This window comes from Anthonomus grandis, chromosome 1, assembly GCF_022605725.1.
Source record: "Anthonomus grandis grandis chromosome 1, icAntGran1.3, whole genome shotgun sequence".
NCBI classification, from domain to species: domain Eukaryota; kingdom Metazoa; phylum Arthropoda; class Insecta; order Coleoptera; family Curculionidae; genus Anthonomus; species Anthonomus grandis.
The window spans coordinates 6,276,310-6,304,249 of NC_065546.1; the positions used below are offsets into that span (position 1 = coordinate 6,276,310).

The following is a 27,940-nucleotide window of genomic DNA, read 5'->3' on the forward strand; positions in this document are numbered from 1 at the left end:
TTTGTGAATTATAAGCCAATAGATTTTTAAAATTACTGCCAAGAGCTACATTTTTATTATTTATTTTCTTTAATTGATTTTCCTTGGTCTATATCTATAACTTTTTAAAATCACTATCGAGATAAATTTAAAAAACTTTTTTAAAATTTTTCCTAGGGATCAATATATATATTCAACTTATTCCAGGTTTATCGATCCAAGTTCGGAGGAAATTTATTATTGTAGTCATTTGAATAAACTCTTTTAAATCACTCTTAATAATAATCAGGATCTGAGAGTTATTGCACAAGCAAGAATAGAAAGAAGATACTAAACGACGGTTGAGTGCTGCTAAAGATCCTAAAACTTTAATTATCAATTATTTAGTTGTTAAAAAGAGATAATTCAAGCTGTCAATGACCAAAAGAACGACAGTAATGATAAATTGCGTTCGAACTAATATACAGTCCTTAAGAGGTAAAAGAAAAAGTATTTGAACGGCTTAATTAAGCAGAACATTTTCTAATTAGTGAGGCCGAAGGGAAAAATGAAAAACAATCTGAAATAACGTAATTGCCAATTTATATGCTAAACACGCCTCGGTCATTATTTATTATGGATAGAAATTAGTCAACATTACAAACTGTATTTCAGTTTGGCCATTTTTTTTCTAGATACGCTATGATAATTTATATTTTTAACTGTGTATAACCACTTAAAATTTTAAAAACCATTTCGATTCTCGTGAGCTGTGCCTAGTAGCGCCTACTGAAAAAAAAAATAACAATAATTTATTAGCTTCCTATCACACCTTAAATCTCGCCTTCATCATATTATAGCTGTCTTTTCGACAGGTGAAACTTGTTTTATTGTGTCAGGTAAAAGATAAGGGATCGCATGGTCGTAGTATTCGTTTAATTAATTTTATATGCACCGATGATATATCTTGGCCTTTAGTCAAGATAACAAACTAAGTTTGTTTCTTTCTAAAGCCGTTTGTCTTGGAATGAAACCTAATTTTATATAAGATATTTAGACTAATCCAGTTTCATTCATTACAATGAGTTTTCCATTAAATATGACTTTTTTTCGTTCTAAGAGCAGAATAATTACTATTTAGCAACGTTGCATATTATTTGTTTCGTTATAAAAGAAATTAAAACTATACAATTTCATTTATAAATTACTGAAAAATATAAAGTTTTAATTCTTTAGCATCAAAGCTACTGCTTGGTAACATTGCAAATTATTTGTTTACTTTAGAGTAATTTAAATTAAAAAATAACTTCATTAATAAATGTTTATAAAGTAAGTATATTGTTTAATTAATACAAGTAAAGTTCAGTGCAACGATATATTAGAATGGTCACCCGTCAAAACACCAGCATTTTACTTCTCAAACAATGTAAATAGAAGGTGGAGGACATTGTTTGGCAAGTGGAATGCTGGTGTTTTGACGGGTGACCATTCTAATATATCGCTGCACTGGACTTTATATGGTAATGTTGCATATTATGCGTTTGCATTAACAGAACTTTTAAATAAAGTCAATAAAATCCAATAACGATACAATGAAATATGGGATTTCATCGTTTCAATCGCATAAGCATTATTGCTTGAAAAAAAAGTCAATTTTTACCAACACATTATTATTAAATATTAATTTTTCAGTAGCACAAGCACAAGAGTTATTGTTTGGCAACGATGCATATTATTCATTGGGTTTTGTTACCAGTGGCGTACCGATTTGATCGTCACGTTTTCTTGTACTAACAAAGTTTTTTTTAATAAAAAAAAATATATACAGGGTGTCCCAAAATTACATCGCAATATTTGACCAGCGGCATCTTTGTCTAAAAATAAGACAAAAACGTCATGTACAAAAATCTTAAAAAGTGAATCGTTTTCATGTTACAGGATGTTTTATAATTCCTATTGAAGATGTTTTTTTGTTAATATTTTCGAAAGGCCTGGCCGTTATTTTTCGAAATTTTTATCATATACTACTGTTATTGTTACGAACTGATGTTAAAACATTTTATGCTAAAATGTATACAGGGTCATTTAAAATTAGTGGTCAGCAAAGATAAAAATGTCATAACTTTTTTCTGTTTTTTTTTAATTATTTGGATAGTAAAATTAAAAAGAGCGAACATTTTTACATAAAAAAGGTACTCTTGTTTTATTTCGCTAGAAGCCTTCGGTTTCAAGAAAAATAATTAAGTATTAAGTTTGAAGTAAATCATGACTTTATTGAAAACTATGTATAAAATAAAAAATAATAGTTGGCAGTGCTTGTTGACAATTTGTTTATTGCTTGAATTTTGTTTAACATTTTGATTAGCATTAAAAAAAAAAGGTCTTTGTGTAAATTATCTTGAAATACATTTTATTTTTTAAATCATTAGTGCATATAGTCCCCCATAAGGGACTCTCTAAATTTATTTACTTCGGTAGTCTGTTGACGAACTTTGAACGAGCTAGTCGTACTCAAGTGCCATATTGTATTTTAATTTGTATTAGGAAAATAGCATGGACCCTAGTTTATACACAACAGCACGTGGCGGCTAAATATTGTTTTATTTTTGAGTAATATTTTGAAACTTAACGCCATAAAATTTGGTTAAAATCAAAAACAAGGCATTTAATTTTGTATATGTCTTTATCTTATAATAAAATTTTAACAAATTTTTGCCTAATACGACTTATAATTGTTAATTTTTGTCCCTTTTGAGGGACGTCATGCATTTTAGCCACTGAAGTTTGGTTTGTTTTCAGATTAAGTCTTCATGAATTACTGCTAGAATTAGAAGATGATGAGCCCGAAAAAGCCTCTATTTACTTAATTCCTCCGATGACGGTGCTTTAACGGATGAAGACAGCGATAATCGGATGTTGAATATGAGGCTAACCCAAACCATTTGGGAGCGGCAATATTGAGAACAGAATGCGAAGCAGTTATTTACACCAGAAGGCCAGCAGAATATGATTCCGAATATATACCTCCCCTTTCTCATTTTATAAAAAAAACACAAGCAGAAACCTCAACAAAGAAAAAAAAGCTTGAAAAAGCAACTCAATCATTACGGAATTGGAATATCGAAGAGCCGTCTTTTATTATAAATTCCACATGTGTCCCCGAGCAGCCACCTAAACAACCACTAAATCAGCTGATTTAGTGAATATTACTTCCCCACTAAAATTTTTTCAACTTTTTTTTGATGCAACGATGTGTGAACATATTGTTACCCAAACAAATCTGTATGCATCTCAAAAAAAATTAAATTTATGTCATGACGAACTGTATGTTGTATTCGGTGCTTTAGCTCTTTCTAGGTATGCTAAATATCCAAACAAACGAATGTATTGGGGAGCTAATAATAATATTCCAAAAATATTAGCAGAAAGTATTCGCCTCAACCGTTTTGAGAGAATATTACGGAATTTGCACGTGAACGATAATTCCAAAATAGATATGGATGGACTTTATAAGCTTCGACCGGTTATTGGGCGACTAAATGAAAATTATAGGAAGTACGGAGGTCTTGCTAAAAAACTAAGTATTGATGAGAGCATGATTCCTTATTATGAAAAATATTATGCGAAACAATTTATTAGGGGGAAGCCCATAAGATTTGGGTTCAAAAACTGGGCTCTTTGTACCAGCAATGGGTATCTTTTAGCTTTTGATATTTATATGAGCAAACAAAATAATTTAACTTATTCCGAGAATAAAGAATATGGAATAGGAGGCCACGTTGTCTTTCAACAAGCTAAAATACCACCAAATGAAGGCTATTAATTTTACTTCATTAAAATTACTTAGTCGATTGTCTCAGGATGGTTACTGTGCAACAGGTACTTTATGTGAAAATCGAGAAAATTGCCCACTAAGGTCAAAGCAAGAATGGAAACCTGAAAAAAGAGGCTCCTGCCATAAGCCTGCATGTCAAGATGTTGTAGTTGTTCAATGGAAGGACAACAAAGTTGTAGCAGCTGCTTTAAATTTTGACGTATCTGCAAACAAAACAGCTCCAGTCAAACTAAATCTAAGGTAAATATTCCACAGCCAGGCATAATATATAATTATAATAGAGGGATGGGTGGGGTAGATAAATTAGACAACATGGTTGCCAACTATAGGACCCGAATAAGACGAAGAAAATGGTGGTGGCCAATTTTTGCCTATCTTTTTGATGTGTCCATAGTAAATGCGTGGCTACTTATGAGAATAATTCACCCTGAGGATCCAATAAGTTCTTCTTTAGTTATATTTCGAAGAAACATAGCCCTAGCTTTGCTCCATTCATATGGCGTAAAGTCTGTAAAAGGAAAACTAAGACCAACCTTACCGCTGGATGTTAGATTTGATAATATCAATCATTTGGTGGAATATTCTGAGACTGATAGAAAGTGTGCATTTTGCAAAAAAAAGGCAAATTTTGTTTGCGTAAAATGTAATGCGGGCTTACACCCCAAAATATGTTTCAAGGCTTATCACACTAAATAGGCATATCAAAGAATACATTTTTTGTTGATTATCAGAATATTTTCAGAATTTTTATTTTGTTATTTTTAACATAATGTCCCTCATAAGGGACTGTTCTTTTAGGGATTGTTTTTTTATTTCTAGTTTCTTTTTCCACATTTGCCTGCTTATTTGAGGTACACTAAACAAATGTTTAATAAAAAACTTATGTGTTTCTTATTCCATCCTACTTCATGCACTAATGGGTTAAGGGCTACTCGCGCAATAAAGCGTACTTTGTTTGGTGTGTTTTGTTTGGTATTTTCAGTTTTTTTTTCTTAGCTAATAAGTTAATTGTTTGAATTTTTATTAAATATTTACACATTATTTATAATTTTAAAATAAAATTTTAAACAATGAAACCAGTTTTTGATCTTAAAATTAAGTATTTCTAATAATCTTATGTCATGTATGCCATTATACCTGATGATTTGTAAAATACCTTTTAATTTTATTAAATGTAGTCAAAAATAATTTATGGGTATAGGTTGCAAAACATTCATGTCTGATTATTTCAAAAACGGGCGCTCCTATCGAAATAAGAAAAGAGCACCTTTTTATTAAAAATATTGATTCTTTTCGATTTTTTACCAAAATTATTAGAAAGTAGCTAGAAAAAAGGTTTTGACATTTTTAACCTTGCTGACGACTAATTTTAATCGACCCTGTATACTGTTATAAAACACCCTGTAACATTAAAACGATTCACTTTTCAAGGTTCCTGTATAATATGAAGTTTTTGTCTTAATTTTAGACAAAGATGCGGCTGGTAAAATATTGCGATGTAATTTCGGGACACCCTGTATATTATTCATTATATAATATTTAAAGGCTATTTAAAGTATCCACAAACTTATCTTAACTAGCTTAAATATACTATTTTATTAAGAATAATATAAAGATTAAATGGTTAAGTACATAAATCAAAATAATTTGAATATAAAAGAATATACTTAAAGAATATACTTTAAAAAAAGCAACTTTCTAATGATAAATTTCTACATTAGCCTCATAAACTTTCAAAGACAATATTTCATTTTAAAGTATTTTTGACTGTACTAAGTGACATGTTAAAAACGTCCAATGAACGGTAGTACAAATTATAACTTTTTGTTATTCTACATAATGGAGAGTTTTGACCATGATTTGTTTTCCTGAATGGAATAAAAAATAATTCGCTCAATCTGATGTTGACTTGAGGAATGTTAAAATTTAGGAAGTGACAAAATAGGAGGAGTGTTTAGCTGACAATTCATTACTTTATATAAAAACGAAACATCAGTTATCAAACGTCTGTCGAGAAGTGAAATCACGCCAAAAAGCTCTCGAATTGAATTGACATCATGATATGAACCGAAGCGGGTTTTAAAAGAAAGAAATCTTAAAAATTTGTTTTGGATGCTCTCCAATCAATCAATGTAAATTCCATATCTAGGGTTCCAAATAATGCTTCCAAAGTTCAATTTGCCAAGAATAAATGTATTAAATAAACATTTATTACCTCGAGAACTAGAAAACATTTCACATTTACGAAAAATATAACCTAACAAAAGATTCTGTTACTATTAAATCAATATGAATGTGAACATCAGATTAGAGTCCAATGTAATTCCCAAATCGCGTACGTAGTTCACTTTAGGTAAGCAAATATCATTAAATTTATATTGCTAATTTATTTTATTTTTATTTCTTGAAAGGGTTATACTTTGACATTTTTTAATGTTAAGAAAGAGACTATTTTTATCGCAGTAGGCTCGTAGTCGATCCAGAGTACTTTGGATTTTAATGCAGTCGGCGATATTAAATATCGTACGGTAGATTTTAAGATCATCGGCGTATAATAGAAATTTAGTGTGACGTAAACAAGATTTTATAATATTAATGTATATAATTAAAAAAGGGGTCTTAAATGGGAGCTTAGAACAAAATCCTTGAAGTGAGACATACATGGCTATGCCAGTAAATAAAATAGTTATACGCTAAGTTATACCTAAACTGTATTAACTACTGTAAACCTGTAAGATAAATTTCTATAGAAAATTATCTTACATATTTAATTGTTACTGAAAGTTTCAGTTACTCGGCAACCTCGCTAATACATTTACAAGCAATACATTTAGAAGGAGTCGAATCCAGGAAAAGTCAAACATAAAAATAAAAACACCCACAATGTTGCTAACATAGCCAAAATTATAGTATTTTTTATATTCCCAACAATTTTTTTAAAATTTTCAGACAAATTTCAAGCAAATAAATAAAATTCGAGCTAGCATATAAAAAATCAGAAAAAAGTGTTAAATTATTACTTATGCGCACTTTCTTATCCAGAAATGGAATAGTAAGTCAACTTTCAAATAAATCTTTAAAAAAATTAATTGATATTAATACGATTCTAATAAATTGCGTTATAACTAAGATTTAAACATAAAATGGCGACGTGTTAATCAGGCAAGTTTAAAAGACCGCCAATTTGTTTGAGGACATACTAGTCACAGATTTTTAACTATATATTTTAGTTTTTTACAAAATTTTGATGTGGCATACACTCAAATTTTGTAAAAACATTGAATTTCAATTCCGGGGTCATATCAAACCAGCAAAACAGCATAGTTCTCCAACAATTTAGCAATAAATGAGAAACAGTTCGTCAATAATATGTGTTGTTTATGTTTCCGACAACTATTGGTGTTCCCGTTTCCGGGGTAAAGATAAAAAATTTCCTGTTTTGTTTTGTTTTTTTTGCCAACATTGGCGTCTGTTAGGCTTAGTTCAGATGATAGGCGTTAGACGCCCGTTCAACCCGCGTATTTTAAATGCTGATTGTACACATGACTGCGTTTATTAAGCGTTAGTATCATTTTGTTGGTCATCGAGGATGGATGTGAAAGAAGCTATTTGTTTGTGGATTGCGTATAGAAGAATGAGACATCGTAGAAGAGAAAGGGCATATTGGGTTCTTCCAATTTTAAGAAATAGACTTACTTTAAGTTTATATGTGACTCTCTATCTAAGTCTCAGAAGTTATGAACCTAAGTTTTTTAATTATTTTAGAATGTCGATAAAATCTTTTGACGCTTTGTTAGAGAAAATTAATCATGATATTGCAGCCGATGTAAATGCAATAAGGTATTGCATTTCACCAGAAGAAAAACTCATTGTTACCCTAAGGTAAGTAATTACTTTTCTATTTTTTAATTCCCAAACTTGCATTAATAATAGGTTTGTTCGCAGAACAATCAAAATAAAAACCCAAACTAATAACATAAGCAACATCTAGAAAACAAAGAAAACTAAAAACATTATTAACAATATCAAGAAAAACATAAAAACAAACAGTAACTAAAAATATTTTCAATTCAAAATGGCCTATATTCGAGTAATAATCTCTTACATATCGAATAAATCGATTTCTGATGAATCCTTAGAGTTTTCATTAGTATAGGTCGATGAAAGTGATGGCGATGGAGCTGGAACTGATACGACCCTGGCCGCTTAATTTTGTACATCAGTACAATGAGCATGAATCTTATTTTTCTGTGAATATGAACGATTATCATACGGATTAGTATTATACCCATATTGCGGATATCCAGAATGGGGCTAACTCGTATTGTATTGTTCGCCGCAGGATGTGAATGGATAATTTCTGAATGATGGCGTTTCAACAGGATAGACATTCTTGGAAATCGGCTCAAGCGGTTGCCATTGCGTAGATTGTTTTTGTAAAATTAAGTTATAAATGTCAATTTTTAGTTTTAACCGCAAGTTTTCTGGAACTTTTTTAATCTCACTATATAGGGATAGACAGAATAACTTATCTTCATCCTCCTCCGCTTTTTTTTGTACAGTTTCTGTTCTGTTTAAATTTTTTTCTATGATGGAGCTTAAACTTTTTCGCACTTTGTTTCTGCTTGGGATATTTAATTGTAATGTAATACTGTCATCGACATTTTCTAAACTTGTATTCGGGGTCTGATCATCGCGATCGTTTATTTCAAATTTGGTGTCCGTAACATTTTTTGAAATTGTTGGTTGTAGAAATGTTAGTCTGTTGAAATATAAATATTTTGTTTTTGTAGAAGCACCTGATCCTGATTTTAAGCTTTTGATTTTCTTGGACTCACTTACGTAATTGTCGCGCAAGCTTTTCCACGTTTTTTGAAATGTTGATCCTGAAAAGAATAATATTATTAGAAAACTGTGGTACAAATGAAGCATTTTCACAAGTTTTTATCTAACTTGCGACGCGTGTATTCATGTCAGTTCGGTTCAAATTTTGTTGTAAATAAATGTGTTAAAAAGTGAAAAATATAAACTTTTGCTAGGGTAGACTTTATCTGATTTTTATCCACTGGGCCCTGATAAAATATTTGTTTTTTTATTTTACAGGTACTTAGCAAGTGGCTATTTAGAACTTTCTGCAGAACTACACTATGGATACAAAATTGGAAAATCTACTTTATCTGGAATAATTCAACGTATATGTCAAGTAATATGGGATACATTGAAGAATCTTGTCATGGAACAACCAAGTAGTGCGAAATGGATGGAAATTTCGAACGGATATAAAAAACATGCAAAGTTCCCGAACTGTATCGGAGCACGAGACGGTAAGCACGTGCGAGTAATACAACCGGCGCACTCGGGTTCAATGTATTACAACTATAAAGACTATTTTTCTTTGGTTTTAATGGCATTATATGACGCTAACTATTGTTTCATTTGGGTTGATATCGGTGCTATACGGAAAAGACAGCGACTCAGAAATTTTCAAAGAATCTACGTTATATAAAAAGTTCACTAAGAAGACACTGGATATTCCTCCTGCAGCGTCAATAACAGGAAATGAAGGAGATAAATTGTCATATGTTATTGTAGCTGACGAAGTTTTCGGAATGATGGAGAATTTGATAAGGCCATATGGTGGAAAAATGTTACCTTATGAGAAAAAAATTTTCAATTATCGCTTAACACTGGCGCGTCGTTATATTGATAGCACATTCGGCATTATGTGCAATAAGTGGCGAATATTACATAGACCATTGGATGTAAATATAGACTTTGCGGAGAAAATCATTAAAGCCATATGTGTTTTGCAAAATTACGTACGAATTAATGATGGTTACAATTATGAAGATATACTCAATACAGCATTACTGACAAATTTAAAAGGGTCATACACTGGACGCATTGTACGGGATGCAGATATGATTCGCACTAAATTTACAATTTACTTTATAAATGAAGAAAAAGTTGTATAGCAAGATCGAATGATTTAAATGTATATTCATAAAATGAAAATAAATAATATGCTTACCTAATATTTTCTTTTTTTCATCCGTAATGTCGTTATCGCAAAAAATCATAACCATTTCTTCCCATGCCTTTCTTTTTGCAATTTTGTTGGCATATTCCTTTGAATTCATGTCCCAAATCGCAGGCCTCTTCTCAATTTCGTTGATAAATAAATCAGTATTAAATCCTTCACTTTCCATAATAATAATTATTATTTATACCTAGCAACTGTACTTCAACAAATTGAACACTACGACTACTAACGAGGTCTGAAATACGATCTCAATGAAACAACCGAACGCATTAAAATTGGCGTCTCAACTGAACAGATAATAGGAATGTTCCGTATTTCTAATAATTTTTGCGTTCTAATAACTTTTATATATAATAATTTTTGCGTTGAACCGCGTCGAACGCTCGTAAAGTTTCGAATCGCGCGATCCATATGAACAGCTACTAGTAGTTGGTATAATTTTAAAACGCGCGTTAGGAAAACGCGCGTCTAACGCCTAGCATCTGAACTAACCCTTACGATGCTATGTTTAATTTACTGAAAAACAAATACGTAAAAAATTCAGTGCATGGATAAAGGAATTCAGTTAATCAATATTAAATGAACATAAAAACTGGTATAAAAAATCGATATAGATATAGATAACCAATGTTTTCAAATACTATTTTTTATCTATAATATTAATTGATGCCCCCACATGATGTAGTCATATTCATTATCTCGTTACCAAAATCGATTTTCCTATATTATTAATTAAGTCATCAATTGTTGGTAAAATAATGTAAAGGAAAAAAAGCCCCTTCCGAAATCTATTGTTCGAACGTCACGGACTTTTATCGGCCAACCAATCTGAGTTCGCTTGCGACTTCGCAGACCACACAGAGGTCCGCACCCACTAGACCGGTTATTTTAGAGAAACTTAAATAATACACAAATATTTTAGCAATGTAGTATCTTTATCACCTTAATAAGTCCTCCACACTCCACATCTAGCGGCTCTTAATTGTCCCCGTCCCTCTCATCTTTTGAAAGCGTTTGTATACAAATTTTAAAACACATTATGGGCAACCTAAATAGCACTTTTTGGTCCCTCGGAAACGAAAAGAATTTGTAATGTTCGATTTCCTGACCATCCAGTATGTCGAAAGTATATTCGCGGGCTAATTCAGAAATTTACCGAGACGGGTAGTGATGCGAGTAAGAAGAATCCAGGGCGTTCCCGCTATCTAGAAGAAAACAGGTGGATATTATAGCACATGGTAAGAGATCCACAACAGTCTCTACTTCCACAGTTGGTGACACCTGTGATGTATCTTCTGATAGTGTGAAAAGGGTACTTACAAAACAAAAATTCTGCGAAGTAATGACCGAGAGAATAATAGGATACCAGGAACGGGACTGCGATATTACCGAATTTAACAACATTAGGCAACTCGGCAAGATCCACTCGTGAATAAAGAAGTAGAAATTGACAATATTGACATTTTTGTTTTAAACTTGTTTTTGTGGCTCATTCTTTATAGTTTTTCCATATTTAAAATGTTACCTGTGCAAAGATATTCAATAAATAATGAAGAAAATCGCGGACGAATTTATAAATATAATTTACAAAAAAGGGTTTTAAGAGCTAATAGTGATCCCTTTTCGTTACCTGATCGGCAATTCTAGGAACTATGTCGATTACATAACGATCTTGTGGTATATTTGTTTAATAATCTACTACCCCATATGGAAAACCAGCAAAGAAGAGCTAGAGTTCCAAGGGAAATATGGATATTGATTGCAGTAAAATTTTTAGCAACCGGCAATTATCAAACGAGCGTTGGCTATGAAACGTAATTTTACATCAAATGGAATGCTCCGTGCTACGGTTCTAAGAAAACAAAAATATTTGATAAATAACAATTGTACTTGTATTGAATACTTACAGTTATTGTATTTCTATACATTTTTTTTGACCTGTGGATAAATTTTGTTATGGCATACATAAATATTTATATTGCTTTCTTTTAATTGCCTGGAAATATATTATAGCGTTTCTACCATTCGTCAGGTGAAAATTAAAATACTCGATGCACAAAAATACCCAACTGATTTATTTACCCACTTACACTACTAAATGTGATCACTAAGACTACTAAAAGTATTTACTTACACCGTATTTATTTACTTCTGTTTATGCCCGATTTAAATATCGCGCCAATATTCTGAACTGAACTTTAACTGAACGGTCTGCGCCTCCCAGCGGCGACGCGGCTTATATACTCGGGTGACCATGGTTCCGAAAGATTTGCTAACCTTTCTACGCGTCTCCAGAGACGTCATGCGGTCTGCCCGCTTTCGTGATGAACGACAATATGAAATTTTTTTATGAATTTTGGATAAAATTTTAGACAGCTAAACTAATTTTGCCAACTCGAAGATAATAAAAAATTTTGAGCAGTTTTAGCGTATTTATTGAAAGTCCCCTGTTGGGGAATAAGCCTAAACTAAGTTGAAACGATCTTTTATCATTCATTTATCTGCCTGAAATGTGCTGAAGCAGTTCATGATACGATTCCATTCCGCCGTGTCTGTTACTGTACACGCGTCACTTACTGCCTTAGTTCAACCATCTTTTTTTCACTGCTTCAATACAAAAACACAGTCGTGTTGCATATTAAACTCTTTGTTAAATTATAATCTACAAGTTGGTAGAGTCTACATGATAGAATTTCAATTAGTTTTCACATTATAGAGATTAGAAGAAATAACAATAGTGACCGTCGTAAATTAACAATAGTAAGAGTTATCAGCAAGTGAACTTTTTTACTGGTTCGTGGTTGCTCCGTATAGTTATCGTGTTATGTCGCATTCCAGTAGATTTTAAACTGTAGGAGCTCCTGAAATTTAGCGTTAGCGATAGCGTAAGGCGTGAAGACGTCCACCATGGTTTTTTTACTGTGTTGCTGTTTAGTGAATTCGTTTCTTTGATAATGCATAACTTGTAATGGATCCCAAAAGTAAATTTCGATGCTGTACAAATAAAACCTTTAATAACTACTTATGCATTCAGTGCTTCGGTTTTTTTCACCCCAGCTGCCTGGAAAGAGATTTTCGGATCCATAAAAAACTCGAACAAGCAAAGATATACTGCTCTGCCACATGTAAGGCATCAACTTCCACATCCAGCTGGATATCTACAACAGAACATGATAGGACCCTTAAACAGGTTGCTAGGCTGCAAACCATAGTAAATGACAAGAGGATTCTTATTGAGCAGCTAAAAACTTCACACAACCAAGAAATTTTGTCTCTGGAGAAAAAAATGGATAATCTTTATACTGAATTAAAATCTAAGGAAAACGCCTTCAAAAAGCAGCGTAAAAAAACTCAAGAATTTGAGGAAGACATATTGGACATGGAAAGGAAAATTGTCGTGGAATTAAACTGCAAGAGAGAAGAAGTTTTAAAGTTGAGATCTGATATCGACAGGATGTCTCAGACTGAGAAGGATTTTGACAAGCTCATTTCAGAACAGAAGGAAAAAGCACGCCTCTCTTTACCTAAGAAATCAAGAGTTTTTATTTATGGAGACTCTAGTGCCAGGCGTCTATCATCGATTCTCAGGTGCTTGCTATATCAGGAAAAGTAATGACTGGCGCTCCTTTTCACAGACTACTTTTTACGCTCCTTTTCAACTTTCCTCATGATGACAATTAGGCTATAGCAGGGGTCTATTAATTTCTGGTAAAAATCTTCAGTGTTTGCACTCCATAAGAAAGTTTGCCCTAGACAACTCCAGATTCATATCCTACTTTAATAGATATCGCAAAATGTACCGCGATACAGTGAAATTAGCAAAAAACTTATACTACTCAAGTAAAATAAACCAATCAAGAAATAAGTCTAGAGAGTCTTGGAAAATTGTTAATGACTTACGAGGCGAACGTGGGAACCCTTCTGTTTCTAATAGCACAGTGTCGGCCGAAACACTCAATCATTTTTTCCAGGGTGTTGCTTTGGGTCTATCAATATTATTGCCTTAGTCTGTTAGAGATCTGCGCTCATACTTACAAAACATTAAGGTGCCTGAAAATTTTTCTTTAGAGCAACAGATTCTAGTGAAATACTGGAAGCTCTATCCTCAATGAAAAATAAAAACTCTTCTGGATGGGATGGGCTGTCACTAAAGGTCTTAATAGCGCTACCGCTACCAACCCTTGATTCTTTGGCTAAGGTGATAAATGTTTCACTTTCAAGTGGGTCCTTTCTACATTTACTCAAGGATGCCTTGATTATACCATTATTTAAGGGTGGAAACTATGATGACCCATCAAATTTCAGACCCATAGCCCTGCTCCCCACGCTTGGCAAGCTTGTAGAGAGACTGGTAAAAACTAGGATGATGGAATTTCTGAAACGGCATAATGTTCTTAACCATCAGCAATTTAGATTCCGGACGAAACTGGGTACATCTGATGCTATTTTCAATTTTTTGGAGAGTCTGTACATGGGGTTGAACGCTGGGGAGAGTGCGGCGGCGGTGTTCTGTGACTTATCTAAGGCGTTTGACTGTGTGAGTCACAGAATAGTGCTGCAGAAGCTTGAAACCTATGGATTCAGAGAAGTTGCTCTCGACTGGTTTCGTTCTTACCTATCTGGAAGAACACAAAGGGTATTCTTTGACAATGATATGTCATCCCGTCTGGATATGGATGCGGGTGTACCCCAGGGTTCTGTTCTTGGACCTATATTGTTCCTGCTATATGTCAATGATATCTCTCAAATTCCAATTAGGGGCAAATTTACTATCTTTGCGGATGATACAACATTACTTTGGCATGACACTGACACCAAGAGGTTAAAGAATATCGTTGATGAAGATTTAATTCTTGTAAAGTCATGGTGTGAATCTAATAGATTAACTTTTAATATTTCTAAAACTAATATTATAACTCTTAAATGTAACCTTGGAACTATCACTTTGCAAAATGAAACAATAAGTCCTTCTGAAACATGCAACTTTTTGGGTCTGACGATTGATAAGCAATAAAAATTTGAAAATCATATCTCCTCTTTAATAGGGAAGTTATCATCCAACTGTTATGCTATTAGAGTAATAACACATTCTCTGGGACTTGATGTGAGACTGTTTGTCTTATCCACAAAAAATATCGCCATCAGCTTGGCCCTCCCTCCTCGGGTTACAATCTCCGAACAACCTTCTCTTCACCTCTGCCTATCCCAAAAAGTGAGCAGATTAAGTCCTCTTTTGTATACGGGGGCAGAAGGCTTTTTAACCACCTACCCCTTTATATAAGGCTAATAAATTGTGAAAAACGTTTTAGGAAACATATAAAGAAACTTTTGCTTGCTAAAGCATTTTATTATCTAGACGAGTTTTTAAATACAATTTTTTGACAGTAAAGAGTTTTGCGCAGCGTAATGTGACTTCTTACTACCTTTTCTTTGGGTGTGTTCTATATTCTATGTATGTAAGAATTGTTAAAATTTTTATATTTTTGTAAAAGATTATGTTGTCAACTATCTTTAAGGTTTTATATAATGCTTTGTTAACAACAGATGATGTTACGTAACAATAAAGCTATTTTTGACTTTGACTTTGATTTAGGGAATAAATGTTTTAAATTTTATAAACAATTGATCGAGTTCATGTAATAAATAAAAAAATTTCAACTACCTGTCATACAAGAAATATTTCAACAAGATACCCCAATTAATGCAATTTTTTCGGTTCCTACTTACAAGAAATAGGTACCTACCTATTTCGTTTGCTTTTTGAAAGGGTGAATTAAAATAGGTGCTTTAATTTACTTGAAAAATATGCGATAGACATAAAACTCTCCTGATAGTTGTCATCAGTTAAGACGCTGTTTTTTTTTTCAAATTTTTTCGTTTCTTAAATACGTAAAAGATATATTGTAGTTTTTATTAAAATTAGGTACTCTCGTCTCTGCTCTTTTATGGAACACAATGTCATCTGCAAAACAACATATTCCTCTCTTAACATCAATAGATTGTTTGTCTTATGGTTAGAACCTTTGGTGTGACACTCAAATTACGAGGTAGTTTCACCACTAATCAAAACTCTTGGTTTTTACTCTCGACACATGTTCCGTCACCGATGTTAGCATCTTCGGGAGAAGATGAAAGCTGTTTCTCAGTTTTCTCGAAGATGTTTCTCAGTTTGACAGTTTTAATCTTCTCCCGGAGATGCTAACACAAGAGTTTTGATTAGTAGTAAAACTGTCTCGTAAAATAATAAATTGTTAAAATATAGCGAGAAAAGTGTAGGAATAATAATTCTGAATAATTCCCCACAATATCCTCAGATTGGATAAGGATCTAAAAAGGATCTAATAAAATTCATAAATATTTACCTAATATGTAGACCTCCTAAATAAATAAGAACTGAACTATATAAATTCTAAATTAGAGAATATTTTCTTGTGAATTTATTCAGTCAAGGTTTATGAATTTATTCGATTATTTTCGCTACATTTGAAGATCGTCAGCATATACACTGGTGATCTAGCGTAATGGTGAGTTACCTTTATACAGTATTTAAGCAAAATGTCATAATTGCAACATAAGTGCTGGTCCAGTACTCGAGTATTAGTGTTTGTTATCAATGCTTATTCTAACTGTTGCTTCCATAGCGAGCACTTGGTACTTTAAATAAAATAATGCCTTTTTTAATATTTGTGATTAAATTAATAATGCACTTTCATTAACTGTATTGCACTAACATTTAACTGGACTACCATTAACTTTAAACCGACCTTGAAGCCACAGGAAGAGCAAAAGCAGACGAAGAATACAGATCTCAAACTGTGAACTCACCTCTCTTCTTATTCGTCTCCTTCTTCTGGTTTGTGTTTACACGAAACAGCAAAGGACGTTAGTTATCTCGCGATAGAAGATACTTTTATAATGAAGTGGTTTCGAGCCGTGGCTAAAACGACGATTCGGTACGCCACGGCGGTAATGGTTTCCACACCTGTTCGTGATTCTAGACAGGGGATTCTTTATTTTTCAATTTGCTCCCAATATATAATACATATCAGATTTTGGTATTATATATCCATTTAACCATCAAGTAGAAAAATTATACATACGTGAGTTTTTTAGACAGAAAATTCAGGGTGGAAAGTTCTTGACAGATTTTTATATTCTTAATGCGTATACTGTACTGTTTTCTTTGTGGAGGACCGAGAAATTGGTGAAATTTAAGTCTAGTTCTGAAAAAAGGATAAATAAGGCCAAAGAATATATGAAGACCCATGTACTTTTGCCTGCGGGTTACGGTTTTGGATTCATCATTAGAAACTGAAAAGGGTATAACTTACCAATGGATGAAACAATTAAAATGATTTAAGTCAATTTTAAAAATAATTTGAACGGGAGAATCAAATAACAATTCTCCATCTTTCAAACATCAACAATATCATTATCATTTTTGACAAACAAGCATGATGATTAAAAGTATTTTTAAAAACTTCAATTTATAACCTTATTGGTACTACTTTCAATTTTACAAATATATTAGTTGAATTACAACATACCAGGGAAGGATCCAGAGGGAGAAATCCAGGGGATCTGGAACTTCCCCAAAATATCAGCCTCCCAAATAATTTTTAAACGAATTTTTCAGGATGACCTTTCTTCAATTTGAACGACGAATATAATTTCATTGACAGTGCTACAATTTTCGGATTACCTAAAAGTTTGAGTCTTAATTTGCAAAAGAAGAGTGTGACTTGGGTAAATGCATTAAATATGTATATGATGTCTATGATAAAAGGACATGCGTACCAAAGTAGACAAAACATTCCGAGCAATTTTTCAAACCAGCGACATACATTGCGAAATTGATTAATATCGTGCTGACTGTTCCTCGATAAGCAGAATGTAAGAAAAGTTGGGACAGTTAAAAAGTTATTTTAAATTTTTTTTATAAAATGTACAGGGAAGCCAATAACTGACCCCTTAAAATTTACATGGGTTTTCCAATGTTCTGCTCGGTGACGCACCACCCGGTATATAGTATTTTTCTCCAGTATGGCTTCATTTAAGCGATACTTAAGAAATTCTACCTAATTTCGCAAGGAACGATAAATATTGTCCCATTTTTCCTATTGTCAATATTCAGTTAGTTAGGTTTATATTACTTGGTATATTTGTTAGGTTTGATGAAAGCGCTTACTTGTATTTAAATTCATAAGATATTTTGTGCTTTCCTATTATTGGATTGCTTAGTTTATCTGTTGAATAAATAAATAAATGCAAATCTTCAAAGAAGTTTTTTTTTCTAATTAATGCATTTTAATGATTTAGATATATATTATGTCCGAATCGAACAACCGTGAAGAAGAAGTGCAACCCGTCCATCGTCAAGTGAGACCGCCGTGGTGGCTGGGCCACCTCCATGGCAGCCTGTGACGTCACGCCACAACGAAGAACTCGAGGAAGCAGAAGAACAAATGAAGAACAAGTTCAGCGAAAAACACCAGCAAGGCACCACGGTGAGACGCGTCGCGACGCCACTCTTTACGTAACGGTGGACGACCGAAGGAAATCGCGACTTGTCGATGTTTACAGGAACACATTTTCATTATTTACTAAGTAAGAACGCGATAGAGTATTTTTGGAAAAACTGTTTTTTTTCTCATAATTATGGCAAATTTTGCAGAAGATGTAATGACAATATTTTAAAAGTGTTTGTAATTTTAAAAGTATTCTTATCTTGAAGCTAGAGATGTGTGGTGTGCCACTAAAGTTGAAATAATGGATTAAAGTGCAATATTTTTCTTTTGGAAATAATGGATGATGTGGTAAGTGAAAAAGCAATATCGATAATATTGATTGCAGAAATAATTTACAGGTTAAGAAGAAAAATCTAAATACGCTTCTTAATATTATCATCATTCCTATATAAGCAGAAGTACCATAAAATAAAGTTATATGAGGTCTTAAAAGCGTGAGAATTCTCACATTTACTAAATGAAAATTGTTTTTGTAACTGGTTTAAAACTGTCCACTGGCTGTGGAATTTCTAGTACAACGGGTTAGACAACTGAGTCTATTTGTGCAACCTGTTGACGTATAAAGTACAATAATTTGGGTTTTATGGTTTCCAAACGGAAATAGAAAAAACGTTAAAACGATATAGAAATTTCCTTCAACTTAACAAGCTATTTTGGTAAGTTAAAGTATTTTTACAACATATTATCGACAATAATAGCAGAAAATTCAAATTTTTTCTCTTTTTCAAGGTTCAAAACTACTGAACAATCAGGAACAACAAAACAGTTTCTTAAAATTTTAAATTAATTATCTTTATGGTGCTTTTTTTCAGCTACTTTTTTCTAAGAAGCTTAATGGTTAAGTTGGTTTTCTGTTTTATCTAATATAATAATACTAACTTTACATATTTAACGATTATTAAAATATTTTTATAAACAACCGCAAGAAAAATATGAAAAATAATGGAGCTCCATGAATTGTCTTATTAAATTAAAATCTTTGTTATTCAAAAATTGTGTAGAATTTAGTATTTTACACAAATAAGAGAAACTGAAAAAACCTGTAAAAGTTTATTGGTGCACCACTATAAAAGCTTTCTTCCATATTTTAATGCATATATTTTACCCGAAGGGTTGGTGTTGTCGTCTGGTGGTATCTTAATGAACTTTGGAAACATGTTATCTCAACTGACGAAATAAAAACTAAGTTTAAAATGTGAAGGGTTGACATTTGTAGTTTTAACGCTTTCTACGATATCGGTCAGATAACTAAGTATTACTAAAAGTCCGTTTATTGTCTTAAATATAAAAAATTACATGACGTGAATAATATTTTTAAATTGGGTACCTCTTATTCAAATCTAAACTGTAAAATTCAACGAAAATCTATCTATGGGCTTTCTTAAACTAAAACTGCTGATAAATTTATTTTCTGAGCCCTTCAATAGGTGAAATGTCAAGCAATCAGGGTGAAACTTTCCAAAAGTCTGTCAAATTATTTTTCGTTATTAAAAAATGTAAGGAGAAGTATTCAAGATGCAAAAAAAGTACATAAAATTTTGTTAATTTTGGTATTAAATTAATAAATTTAAATATTTCTCCCTAAGTTAGCGTGGATATTACTGACACGGTTAGGCGCGTGGGCTACAGTGGTAGCAACCCAAATTATAACCCAATTTATTTATTTATTTTAATGGATCGATTTATTCAAACTTCAGAAAAAAGTTTGAAAATTAGTTCTTTTATGTGTTAATAAGATAGTAAATATTGTAAAAGAAAACAAAAAAATGCTTTTAATTTTAATTTTAATTTTAAGTTAATCTTGCACTTAAATACAAAAATAAGTTTTAAAAAAATTCTCCTAATTTTGGCAGAAAAAAAATCATAAACATCATATAAAACGTGGAATAACAAAACTTATCCTAAGGCGAAACAAAAAAATAAACATTTATTCTATGTTACATAACAAAGACAAAACTGGTCTAAATTTACTGCATGCACTCTACACAGATCTCATTCAAGTGTTCTTTACAGGCGTATCTTTGGCATTTTTTATAATATTCTTGAGTGGACTTATCGCGATTCCTGGCACAAAATGTACAACGTCTGACAGTATTTCAATTTACAGGTGGGAGAGGTGTTACCACTTCTAAAATTCCCAATAAAACACGGACGCGCCGTCGAAATTCCGGAGAGACTTGGATAAGTGTAGCTCTAAATTCAATTTGAGGCCTAATCAATTCCCATGCAAGTTTTTCTATAAAATCTGACCGTGCTATTTTTCTGTTCCAATTATTAGACTTATAAATGCATAAAGCATTTATTGCTGAAATATTTAGCAGGTCATAAAAGATTACCATCGGATATCGGCGAGTATTTCTTGATACATCATATTTTGCACACAATTGGTCTAGTCGATCCACGGCAAACTTCGTTTGGTTATACATTGTGATTATTTCAGTTTTCTAGCGTCTCCAGTTTCAGCATCAATTGCATTATCATGGTGCATATTAATATAATAGTATAAATCAACATTACAGATTTACTTTTCTTTGGACAATACGACACAATTGTGCAGTCTTTCTGGAATCCAAAAATAGAAGATCCCACTTCTTTACTTTTGTTTGGCAAAAGTTCCTTTGGTAATTCTACTTTATTTTTTCGCATTGTGCCAATATAAGTTAGCTTTTTTTCAATAAGAAATTTCTTAACCAATGGCACACTAGTAAACCAGTTATCGCCAGTTATGTTGCGGTTAGTGTTTGCCACTGGTTCTACTAATCTAAGGACAATTTCTTCTCCGGAATTTTTAAATTTATATGGTCCTTCAGGTTGGGTTCCTACATACGTCTCAAGGTTGAATGCATAACCAGATTTGACGTCCACCAAAGCAAACACTTTTACACCATATCGAGCCGGTTTACTTGGTATATATTGCTTGAATGAGCAACGTCCACGAAATGCCAGAACTTGCTCATTGACAGTCAAATATTCACTTGCAATAAAATATCTTTGAAAATTGGCCAGAAATTGTTCAAAAATCTCCCTAATAGGAGCCATTTTATCAATTTCTCTTCTTAGATTTCTGTCTCTAATGTCATCAAAACGCATGCATCGCAAAAGAAACCTAAAACGTTTCTCACTCATTGCCAAGTAACATACTTCTACGCCACTTCGTTTTGAGTTGTCTCAAATTTTATGTAAGTTTTTTCGAGATAATCCTAATACACCGATTAAATAAAGAATCCCTATAAATGCCCTTATCTCTCTTTCATCTGTATTTCTTGCATCCCGTTCTCGTTTAAATCGTTCTTTTATACTTTCAATATAAATATTGGTACAGGTAGTAATGGTTTGTATAATAGACTCATCTAGTAAAAGATTTAAACACTCAATCCCCGTTATTTCTGCATTTCTAGCAATTCCCTTCGGACCAGGCAAATGGGTAATGTTGTTATGAGCTCTGGTTCTTATATGAACATTAGGACTTTCTTTTCTTCATTTTGTTTTTTTGTCCTTCCCCGTAAAATAATTATTTGGTTGTTCAGACTCACCGTCATCGTCAGATTTATTTCCGGAACTATTCTCAATAGCCTCTTGATCCGATAAAGAATCATGCTCACTTTCGTTTACTGTATCTTCTTCAGGATTATCAACTTCATCTTCACTCTCAGTCATCACCTCGCTTTGGTCAAACCATTGTGACCAAGCAGCTGGATCTTCGAATGTTTCAATACGCCTCCTCTTTTCTTGGGACATCTTGCTATTTTATTTCTCTAGAAAAAATTAAATCCAAATTTCAAATTTTTAAAATTAAAAAAAAAAGTACAAATAACAAATATTTCGCCTTTTCCCAAATTCTTAATTTTCTATTAATAAAAAAAACAATTTTTTATATAGTATTATTAATCGTCATGACATAAAAAATATTTACGGGATTAGGCGCACGGGCTACCACTGTAGCCCAGTCGTAAAAATTCGCTAATATTTTGGAATCGCGCGTCCGCTTACAGACAATTGTAAACACATACTGTCAATCGAATTATCGATATCTAATAAGCAGCTACTGAGAACGTCGACGACGCAAAACAATATTGGCGCTAGTAGCAGCCATTCAAAATGCGCTGGGCTACGTAGGTAAATTTTCAATTAGCGAAAAGTTACGGCGGTAATACCACCGATGCCAAAATCGAAAAGTGCATCGCAAGTACATTGCAATTTATATTGTTGACGAAACGTCAAAGAGAGATTTTATTATTACCACACGTTAGAAAATTCTATTTAAATTTACTTGACTTGAGTTCTTAATTAATTCGGAAAATATTGAAATAAATTACATACGTGCATCAAAATATCTAGATAGTTTTTTCATTCAACGTATTTTTTTTACAAATTTTAGTTATTTGTTTTCATATCTTACGAATGCAAAAATTTGATTTTATATATAAACTAAATAATAAATGTGAACACAAATTTTAAAAATACAATCAATGAAATCTTCAATAAAAAGTTATAAGTAATTTTTTTGAAAACACTTCATATATTAAAGCAATTATCTGGTTACAAAATTGATTTTTTTTTTACATTTTTTTTTTCTTAATACATATTTATAATATTGCCTATTTCATAAACTTAATAAACACACAAGTCCAATATATGAATAAACTTCTAAGCAATGCTTATATTAGCATTGGTACCGAAGTTACATTTAAAAGAAATATGTTATTGTAACAATGTGGCCATAGAATTACATATTAGCAACTTTGTTAATAGTGTAAGGATTGCTTAACCATTCTAATAAATTTATAATAAGAAACTTCTTGTTTTATTTCATAAGACAGATCATTATAGGTTTGTATCGCTGCGTTGATTGGGTTTCTAAGGGCAATGTTTGTTCTAGCACTACTTAGTCGAATATTGTTGTTTCTTAGATTATGTGCATGTATTTCACTAGAATAAACAATAGTGTAATTTGATTTTTGTAGCTTATTAATTATTTTAAATATTAATTTTGCTTGTTCTATTTTAAGTATGTGACTAATTGAGTGGATTTTCAATATTTCAAATATGTCCCCCGCATGCATAAAATAATCAAGATTAAATAAAATCTTGAGTACTTTACTCTGCAAAATTTCAACTCTTTGAAAATTGTACTTACAACAGGTTCCCCACACTGGAATTAGGTACCGCAAGTTTGAAAGAAAGTAAGCATTATATATTTTATATTTAGCTGCGTTACTTAAGAAGTGCTTACATTTATAAAATGCTCCTGTAAAGGGAATTATCTTACTTTTTAAGTAGTCAATATGAGCGTTCCAATTAAGATTCTCATCCAGTGTAAGTCCCAAATATTTTATATTATTTACATTTTCTAAAGTCGCACCATTTAGACATATTCTAACTTGATTTATTGTCTTATTTTTCTGTTTAAATAGGATATATTTGGTTTTGTCCAAATTTATTTTAAGATTATGTTGTAGTAACCATTGACTATATTTAGTTAGATCATCATTTACCCTATTAACCAATCTATCACAATCATTATCCGAATACAATAATACAGTATCGTCAGCAAATGTATAATATTGGGCGTCTAACCCTGCTACCCGTAAACTCAGAACATACAGTGAGTACAGTAATGGTCCCAACACTGACCTCTGAGGGACACCACAGTTAAATGTTAAGATATTACTTTCTTTATTATTTACATGTACATATTGTCTTCTATTAAGTAAGTATGACCCAATCAAAGACAGTGCAGATCCCCGAAAACCCATTTCTTCCAGCTTGTTTAATAATATGTCATGATTAACTACGTCAAATGCCTTTCTTAAATCGACAAAAACTGCTATGACAATTTTGCCTTGATCTAAATTAGCTGACACATAATTAGGGAGATCTATAGTAGCACTTAAAGTGCTGCTGTTTTTAAGAAACCCATATTGGTATAAATCGTATGAGATATATTTTTCTATAAATGACATCATCCGCCTCTTAATCACTGTTTCGATAATTTTTGAAAAGACACTTATTATAGATATAGGCCTGTAGTTATTTAATTGGGTTTTAGGACCAGATTTATGAATTGGACATACTTTAGATATTTTGAGGTCAGGAGGAAATTCGCCTATGTTGAATGCATTATTTATAAGTATGACTAGTATATTTAATATGTACTCTTTTATATTAGTTAGATCAAGTATTGTAATTTTATCATGGCCCGGAGCCGCATTTCGTTTTAGGCTTAATATTATGTTGCTTATTTCATTACTGTCTGTCGGCTCAAAAAATATACTATTATCACATTTAATCTCCTTAAAATCTTGTTTTAATATATTTTTTGTATCAGTCCGCATGTCCTCGATTATGGTCGCACCTACCTCCGTAAAATATTTGTTCAAACTGTCTGCAATTTTTTTATCATCATTTTCTAATAGACCATTAATTTCGATTTGGTTTATATTGCTTTTAGTAGAATTATTATTTAAAAACAGATTTATTGTATCCCACTGTTTTCTTGTATTTTGTGCTGCTTGGGCCCATTTGTTTTTAAAGTACGCATTTTTTAATGCTTTTATTTTATTATTTAGTGAATTTTTTAACCTTGTAAAATTTAATTTAAAGTTATTATTTTCTGGAGCTTTTTTATATTTCTTATACGCCAATTCTTTTTCTTTAATTAAAATTAATAAGTCTGGTGTTATCCAATCATTGTTTTGTCGACATTTAATTTTTTTATTAATTGTTGATTTTATTTTACAATTGCTAATTACGTTAATTAAATTTTGAAATGAATCTATATTTTCTTCTATTAGGTTATCTTGGAGTTTTTGTTTAAATTTTTGTATATTTAGTACGGGACGTTGAACAAATATTCCAGGCTTGAATTTCCTTATATTTGCGCTTATTTCTAAACAAATTTTTCTATGATCAGATAAAGAAGTATCTTCTACACTAATATCACATTCATTTTTTTTGTTAGTAGTACAAATTACATGATCTATTATTGTTCTACTTTGTGAGACTCGAGTGGCGCTGGCAGGACTAATCTCATTGACAAAACAAAAATTATTTATTGCAACCATATTTTTATAGTCTTTAGTAATTATAGAGTCTTGATCTAAAAGATTAATATTAAAGTCACCTAAAATAATATGATTAGACCTATATTTACCTATCACAGATTCCAGCTTATCTAGGAACTCATTGGGTGAATACCATGGAGGTCTATAGATTGCACTCAGTTTAAGTTTATCTAGTTCTATACACACCCAGTTATAGGGTTCTGTTTGATCACTGCAGTCTATTTTGTTAAAATGCACTGTATTCTTAATGTAAATGCTCGCGCCCCCGCCCCTAGAGTCCCTGCAGGAATGAACTGCCTGATATCCATCGATATTATAAAAATGTGTTTCATTTGGATATAACCATGTTTCTACAAGAACAATGATATCGCTTGATATGCTTTTTATGCTGGCTTGGAATTCATCAAACTTATTTCGGAGACTTTGGATATTATAATAAATTATGTTAAGTTTATTTTGAGGTATAATTAGTTTTTTAAGTCATTGGAGTCCTGCAATAGTTCAACCTTAGTATTATCATCTTTACGCAGGATAATTTTCCCATCATTAATCCATAAGTACTTGTAGTTGTTTTCTTGTTTAAATCGTTTAGCACTTTTAAAAAGATCCAGATTAAATTTGGTCAAATCATGGTTTATGTAAATTGTTTCGCGTTTATCAGTATATCGTTCTAAATCATGTGTTGTTAATGTTTTTGTTTTCTTAGCTGTCATCCACTTTTTCTTATCTTCTCCTGTTCTAAAACTAACTCTTATTGGTGATGATTTGTTGTCTTTTGAAAAACCCAACCTATAAATTTTATTTATACTGTTGGGAACTTGTGGGACATTTAATGCAGATGCTAATTTTTAATTTTGATGCACTTGTGAAATTACCCCCAAAATACTGTACGTAATGTACAGGATTATTCTTAAAAATATATGATCTATTTGAATCTGAAATTTACATAGAGAATACTAGAGTTTGGGTTTTATCAATTGAAAAGCAAAATAATAAACATAATGTTAGAAATCTCTTTGAGCAAAAAGTTTTTAAACAATCTTATAATGTTCATAAACTTGTCTTAACAATCCAATTTTTTAATTATTTTCACTTCTCATAGTACTAAAAGGGCAAACTTTTCCACTCTAGAGCTAAATGATATAATTGTCATGTATATTCAAATTTCCATACTGAAAATGAATTGTGTCATCCAAAATTTAAAAAAAAGTGAAGCAACCATTGGAGCTGGCAAAATTCAATATTTAATTATTTTAGAGAATCTTAAAAGAAACTTCTGAGTTTGAGTTATTTATTTTAACAGTTTGTAGAACTCCTCCAAAGAAGTTAATGTACAAAAAATCATCTATATAAAAGTTGTATATTAAGAGAGTTACTTTGCATTATTAATGGATTATTAAATAGTTACCGTTTTGACGAAAATTATTCAAAATTATCGCCATGCCAAATCCACAACTCTTTACAAGTTTCGAAAATAAAATCCTGGTGTCCACGAATTAAGTGACAAGAATTTTCAATGCGCTGTTTAATTTCTTTCGAAGTATTTACTATTCCATCATAATCCATCACCTCCTTTCAAAAGCTTCAAAGAAAAAAAATCGCGTTAAATCTGGAGAGCGAAGAGGCTGAGCAATAGGTCTATTGAGCCCTATCTATCTCTCTATTCGGAAACTCATTATTTAGATGTTCATAAGCTTCTCGTCTAAGATGTGGTGGAGTCTCATATTTAGAGGATCATCTTTTAATAATTGTAGCGGATTGTGTTGAAGAATATCGAAATTAATATCGCCGATTAGTCGAGGTGGAAAAAGGAAGATAGGGTCCAATAAACATGCCATTTACCTCGCAAGCCTAAACATTTAATGAAAATCTATGTCGAAACTTAGATCTTTTCCAACATGCGGATTTTCTACTGCTTAAATATGATTGTGGTGGAGATTTTGCACTACCTCATGTAAATATGTCCTTGTCTGTACACAAAATTAATTTCATAAAATCTTTAATTCTGCCGAACTGTTCCAAAAGCCAGTGGCAAAATATAACTCTTCTAGTAAGAACTTCAGGCTGTTACACATCCGTTGATAATGATAAGGATAATACTATTCTTGGCGTATCGTCTTTCGCACTTTATTATTAGAAACTTTAACTTGAGCTGCTCCGGGACTCATTATAGGGTCGTCTTCGACCAATTCTAAGACTTCGTCAATGTCTTCGATAATTTGTAACATTTCAGGTTGAGCAGCTTTTCCAACGTTGCCTCCTCGTTGTTCTTTGAAATACTAAATTTACAAATGTACGTGGGGCGAGATGATTTCCTAAAGGAAACCTTTCCGCATAGAACCTACGTACTGCGGCTGCATTTTGTTAGCAGTTTATAAGTAACTATTACGTTCACTAGTTCATTGTTTTTGTAGGCATGAGCCATTTTTTCCGGACAAAATAATCAGACAAATGAAATACGCAGTATTAAAAGACTGATACAACTGATCGAACCAAAGACTTGTACTGAAAA

At 31.9% G+C, this 27,940-nt stretch overlaps 1 protein-coding gene and 1 long non-coding RNA gene across 3 annotated transcripts in view; one reads left to right on the plus strand and one right to left on the minus strand.

Annotated features, from left to right (window-relative positions):
- The first annotated feature begins 18,327 nt into the window (after positions 1-18,327).
- LOC126740177 (uncharacterized) overlaps positions 18,328-27,940 on the plus strand; it is an 88,852-nt gene continuing 79,239 nt past the window's right edge. For both annotated transcript variants that reach the window (XM_050446112.1, XM_050446117.1), the window contains exon 1: positions 18,328-18,652. In XM_050446112.1, the coding sequence (XP_050302069.1) occupies positions 18,641-18,652 (12 nt within the window). In that variant the 5' untranslated portion in view covers positions 18,328-18,640. The remainder of the gene's footprint in view (positions 18,653-27,940) is intronic.
- On the minus strand, positions 20,528-22,361 carry LOC126740228 (uncharacterized). The gene is made up of 2 exons (XR_007661843.1): positions 22,278-22,361; positions 20,528-22,119 (listed from the first exon to the last, which is right to left on the minus strand). It is a non-coding gene; the product is annotated as an uncharacterized LOC126740228 (long non-coding RNA).